Source organism: Micropterus salmoides, unplaced genomic scaffold, assembly GCF_014851395.1.
Source record: "Micropterus salmoides isolate LMB-PRFRI ecotype aquatic unplaced genomic scaffold, ASM1485139v1 Ms_hic_scaffold_16, whole genome shotgun sequence".
In the NCBI taxonomy this organism is placed as follows: domain Eukaryota; kingdom Metazoa; phylum Chordata; class Actinopteri; order Centrarchiformes; family Centrarchidae; genus Micropterus; species Micropterus salmoides.
The window spans coordinates 24,370,385-24,376,384 of record NW_024040707.1 but is presented as its reverse complement, the minus strand read 5'-3'; the positions used below and the strand labels follow the sequence as shown (position 1 = coordinate 24,376,384).

General features: G+C 40.4%; 1 protein-coding gene across 1 annotated transcript in view; it reads left to right on the top strand.

The window, feature by feature from the left end:
• The first annotated feature begins 251 nt into the window (after window positions 1-251).
• The window catches only part of bsna (bassoon presynaptic cytomatrix protein a), a 108,364-nt gene continuing 102,615 nt past the window's right edge, over window positions 252-6,000 (top strand). The window contains exon 1 of the mRNA XM_038721940.1: window positions 252-281. Within this exon, the coding sequence (XP_038577868.1) occupies window positions 252-281 (30 nt within the window). The remainder of the gene's footprint in view (window positions 282-6,000) is intronic.

The window sequence follows — 6,000 nt, the reverse complement described above, 5'->3', positions numbered from 1 at the left end:
CACAACAGCCTGAGTTATATTTGCCTATTTTGAATTACTGTAAGACTTTGAATAATAGCACAGGCTTTTATTTGCTAAAATCACTGAATTGACCCTGGCTATATTTGGGACAGGCATCCATATGGGACAGGCCTTTAATTCCTTTGCACAAAACTGAAACTACTATGAAACAGTTTTTTTATTTCACATACAAAGAACTTCTATAAAAACTAGACCACGCATTTAATTGAGGCAGACGTTTATTTGTCAAAATGTGTTCCCACACCAGGCCAGTGAAGGAGGTAGGTAGTTATTTGGGACTCAGCTATTAATTGAAGTTTTACGGTATGTGCTGTTTAGTCCAGTGTGTACAAATATAAGTCTTGATATGATTGTTTGGTCTCTCCTGTTCCATCCTGCACATTTCTCCAACTATCCTCTGCACATTGTAGAAACACTGTCCTTTACTCTCTTCCTCCAATTACTTTTGCCCCCTTTCCTTCATTCTGTTTAGTTACTTGATTTCTGGAGGTGTCACCTCTGACCAGTGGGGGCTTACCTGAATTGTATTTGTATAACTTTCAGCATTATCATTTACATGTGAAAGCCTCCCCCAGACCAAGGGGAAGGCGGGTCATGGGGGGCAACACTGACAAACAAAATCCATGTCAATTCCCAGCAGTTCCTGACAATTTTCAGTGCTGGCCAGAAATTCCCATGTGTAGCCGTTAACCTAAACTTTAACGTGCCATTAACTGCCAAAAATCCCACTTTTTCATGCAGTGTTGCGTCTGTTATAGTGATGCATCTCCCTTTTTGAATGTTTGGATCTTGAAACCTTTACAGCTGCTGTTTGTCTGGCGAGTATTGCATCATCTGATCGGCTTTTCTTATCGGCCTTTTTAGCGACCACCGATCAAACCAGTTAAAGCCATTATCGGCCGATTACGATCGGTGACCGATCGATCGGAGCACCCTTAAACTTAGATATCTCCCTTTTCATCGTCCTCCTTTCAACCTCTGCTTTGTAGTGCATGAAGACTTGGGCCTGGTTTGTATTTCTGTACATCTTCCCTACAGCTAAACTTTTCATCCAGCCTACAGACACGGCAGTTCACAGTTAGCTTGATAACACGTGCATGCACGCACATTCACAGACATGCACACGCACTGCTAACTTAACAGATATGCCACATCGTGTATGTAAACAAATCACAAATCAGGAACCGTTAAGTAGAACTAAATTATTATTATTTCTACTTGTAAAGTTACTGGGTATCAGACATTTTCTCACCGGTTCCCAGCTCCCAACATGCACATGAACACGCACACACAACTATGCAACTGTCATTGTATTGTAGCCTACATAAACGTTATATTATCTCATCTCATCTCACCAACTAACAGTTTACTTACACGCACATGCAAACTTAAAGACTAACTGAGACTGACTGGATTGGTAAATAATAATGAAAATGTAATACAATTTAGTAAATTTCTTTTGTTACACAGCCAGAATACAGTTGTTGGTCTTGCTAATGCTAACCCAAGCATTGTACAACTCCGTCATCTTACCCTGTCCTGGCTAGGCAACCCTCCGTCTTCAGCACTACGAAGTGTTGAACTTGGTAATCATGAAGTTATATGTCTTGGACATGACCACACAGAACAAAGTTGTAGGCATTAAGAGACTTGTACGATTTTAACTTCTCCTGGGTATAAACAGTTGGAGTATCATTCAGGTAATTATGTATTTCTGGCCACTGAATGCTTGGCCATTTCGTTTTGTCGTTTAACCATTGACAAGGCACTATGGCATACGGATCTTATCACTGGGTGACAAGAGGTTGTAGTACGCGGAAAACATTTTTAAAATGTAGCATCTAATCACTATAAAATGTAATGTTTTGAAATCTAACTACTTTGTGTACCATATCATATTAATTCACTAGCTAGCTGCTCTCTCTCTCTCCTCTGGGTTTTCTGCAACCATTGTGTGCACGCATCGCAAATGTTTACAAACATATAATTGGCCTATAGCATTCACAATGTTACCCAAATCTTTATTATTTTTCTTCTGCATGTTTTTTGGCTTGTTACTGCTCCTTCATTCTTTGTGCTACAGAAACTTTTCAGCTCTTTAAAGGTTCAGTGTATAATATTTCTGAGGATCTAGTGACAGAAATGTAATATAATATCCATAACTATGTTTTCAGTGGTGTATAAAGACCTTACATAATGAACCGTTGTGTTTTTATTATATTAATTAATTAATTAATTATTATTAAGAGAAGCGACATTTGGACAAATGAACCAGCACACACGTGTTATTTAGCACGAGAGCCCACAGCCTGTGGATCTTTATACCATGAAGCCAGACGGAGTCGGGACAGATACAGACAGCTGACGGCAGAAATCACGGATGTGGAGTTTTACAGGTAATTAACTTAAGTTTCTCAGACTTTAGCGATGCAAATGAAAGCTGTTGTTTGATAGCTTTAGCTTGAAGCTGGCCATGATCACCAAGAGACGTGAAGTGTTTCCCATCAGTGGTGTAAAATATGTAGTTGGATTAATTTCATGTCGCCTACTTATTCTACAGAATGTGGTTTGGCTTTATCGGTTACGTTAGCGAGACAATCAGCTGATCAGTAATGTTAATTGGCAATAAAACTGTAACGTTAGCTTAGAGCATGGAAGCATCAACCAGCTAAACCTTTACTGCCTTGGCAGAAAAATCATAAAATTGTAAACAAAGCAGGCAGTGGCGCACAATCTGACATCAAACACAGCGGATAACGGCGCACACTCTGACATTGCAAGGCAAAAACCCCGGTTTTACTCTCCACACGACAACACTGCAACCGGCGTTTCTGAAAATCCTCACCCTGGCAGGGGTTTTCAAAACTGTTCGATTTCAGTGACCTGACTGTGTTTCCGTGTGTACGAACGGCCCGAACCGCGCAAAAAAAGTCACAGTTATGAAAATACCAGTGTTTGTGTAGACAGGGCCTTAGTTGGCTTGATTTATTCTCCAGCGCTGGCTTTGGCTTGTGGTGTAAAATATATAGTTACTTTCATGTAATTACTCTCTCTCTAGCATTCTGTTTTGGCTTTGTCTCTTATGTTCTTGAGACAATCAGCTGATCACTAATTGGCAATAAAATAAGGTGACCAGATTTCTGAAATGAAAACCGGGGACATTTTTGGTTTGGTGGTCAGTATGTCCTCAAAAATATGTTATTATATATGACATAAAAAAGAGGGACAGTTGTGGTTTATAATCTGTCAAATATAACCTTCATGAATATAATCAAGTCATTATAGGGCAGAAATAACCTTTCAGTCAATAAGTAGAGGCTGCAATCACTGTCTGGCAAGCAGAATACTGCCTTTTATGTTTTGTTTTGGCCATTTAAAGGTATTTAAAGAGGTAAAAAGTACTTGGTGAGTTAGAATTTGTCAAATATAACTCGTATGAATGAAATCAAGTCATTTTGAGGCAGAATCTACCTTTCAGTCAATAAGTAGATGCTGCAATCTCTCTCTGGAAGTGGAATATGGGTTGTATTGGCCATTAAAGGTATTTCAACAAGTAAAAAGGACTGGATTGGTCGGTACACAACAAGTTCAATAATTAAGAGTCATAAGGATAATTGCAAAAGAGATCGTGGTTTTATTTTACGTGTAATTCCGCAGTAAGTCATGTTAATTATAGGCTACAGTCTGTTTCCATATATAAACAAGAATATTAGACGTACACCAAACACATAAACCATCGGCAACAACAGCCTTCTATTATTGCCTATAATCATGTGTATGTCACGCCTAGTTACATTATAAACTGCAAACTCTTATTTGGCCACAATTGTGATTATTCCGTTAAAAGAAACGTTAAAGGATCACAAAGACATACTTTTGCTCTTTGCTACCATGGACATAAAATTATTATTTGCGTGTTATGTCTGTTTGAGATGCAGCTGTAACTTAGTCGTAAAGAGACTCTGTGATAACAGCTTTAATATGCTACACGGAAATCAGATTTCGGTGGACGATCACTATTCAGCACGACACCTGTGTGCTCTGCTGTCCAGTCTTTTACTGCACTGGTAGAAAAAAACATGTGGTTGGATTAGTTTCATGTAGTTACTCTCGCTCTCCAGCACTCTGTTTTGGTTTTGTTATGTTGGTGAGACAATCAGCTGATCACTAATTGGCAATAAAAGGCAGCTTTCAGCATGGAAGCTCAGATCAGCCAGCTAAACTTTTGCGCTGGTAGAAAAAATATGTAGTTGGATTGTAATGTCATGTAGTTCTTCTCCAGCTTCTGTTATGTGGACAGAAATGTGCCTTTACCTTCGTGAGTCAAACAGCTGATGAATATTATTGGCAATAAAAGATAACAGCAGGGAAGCTCAGATCAGCAGCTAAACTTCACATTTTACTGCCCTGGTGGAAAACATGTTTCTCTTTACTTCTAATGGCGATATATAACAAGACCGTGTGCCTATCAAGTGACCAATAATGAATACTTTACAAATTTGCATTAAGTTATTATTGGATATTGCTTCAAATGTGCACACAAATGTGTAATTTGTACTTTCACATGCTAAATGCCCTTTAAAAACGTTGCACTGTTTTACTACAAGCTGAAATTATGGATGTCAGTACTACTTTGTGTTTCTGTTGTATTTCAAAACAGACATTTTGGTAAGATTTGCAGATTGCTTATTTAATTAAGCAAAGCAAGAGGAGCCTTGGTCCTCACCAGCCAATGCCTTTGTAAACTTCATGTATTATGTGGTTTATAATGGACTGTGGTGCAGAAACAGAGGTTTACATTTTCCTGGTATCTGTTAGTGGTCATACTTGATGCACTAGATGTGATAGTTTTTGAGATGTTCTTCATTTACTTTGGTATGTTAGTCCAGATGAGCCAACCCTCCCAAGATGTAAAATAATGCATTACAGGAGTATGAGACATCATGTAATACTTCATTTCTTGAAGTAACAATAATGTTCAAAAAAATATGGTGTTACTGAATAATTAAGTAAATAGAATTTCTTAATATATCTATCTAAAGAAACCTGATTTCTTGACTGGCCGTCAGTGCCAAATCCATACCAGCAGCAAGATCCGCTCTGCACATGCACAAAAGTGGTTCTGTCAGTCAAAGAAGGTAACCGCAAATCTGCCAAAATGATCCAAGTAATAGTTAGCCGGTTATGCATACAATCGCTGACTTAGGTTTAGGCACACACCCTGACGGTTAGGGTAAGGGTAAGATGCTTTGGGAAGCTGGCTGTCAACGCATTTTATACTAACGTAGCTAACGTGCTAGCTACCTAGCTAGCTACCGGTCTAGACAGGGCGTCTCATTCAGAAGCACCCGGAGGCTTCTCATACGGATGGCAATGGGTAACTTTTGCATCAAATAACACTAATAAAGCGTAAGTATTTGATGCCCTGAGATGAGAACATACAACAACACACGAATAATTATGAATATGTTACGGGATTGGGGTGTGTGGACAGAGAGGACCCAAATGCAGCACTCTGAGGGAAGGAGGTTTATTGAGGGGAAAAAGGGGGAGAGGGACTGGAGGGGAGGGAGAGGAGGACGTCGGGGAAGCACAGGCACGGGGAACCAAGGAGACAGGGGGCCAGGGAGCGAGGAGAGGCGGGGGAACAGGGAGGACGCCGTGAGGGAGGTCAGAGGAGGAGAGGGCCGGTGGATGAGCCCAGCCGAACGGAGGACAAGGGTGAGTGTACCTGGGAGGGAAACAGACAGAGAGACAAGGTTAGGGAAGACAGCGACAAGGCACAGGGTAAATGTGAAAAAATAAGAAACATGGAAGCCTGAACACGGAAGTGGCACCGGGTAAGGAGCAACAACGATCAAGCGAGGATGGTGTGGAGAACCGGGGTTGAAATACAGGCAGTCATGAGGTGATTACTGGCAGGTGTGGCAGGCTGACGAGGTGGCTGATGAGATGCAGGTGCAGGTAGTTGGCTGGGCT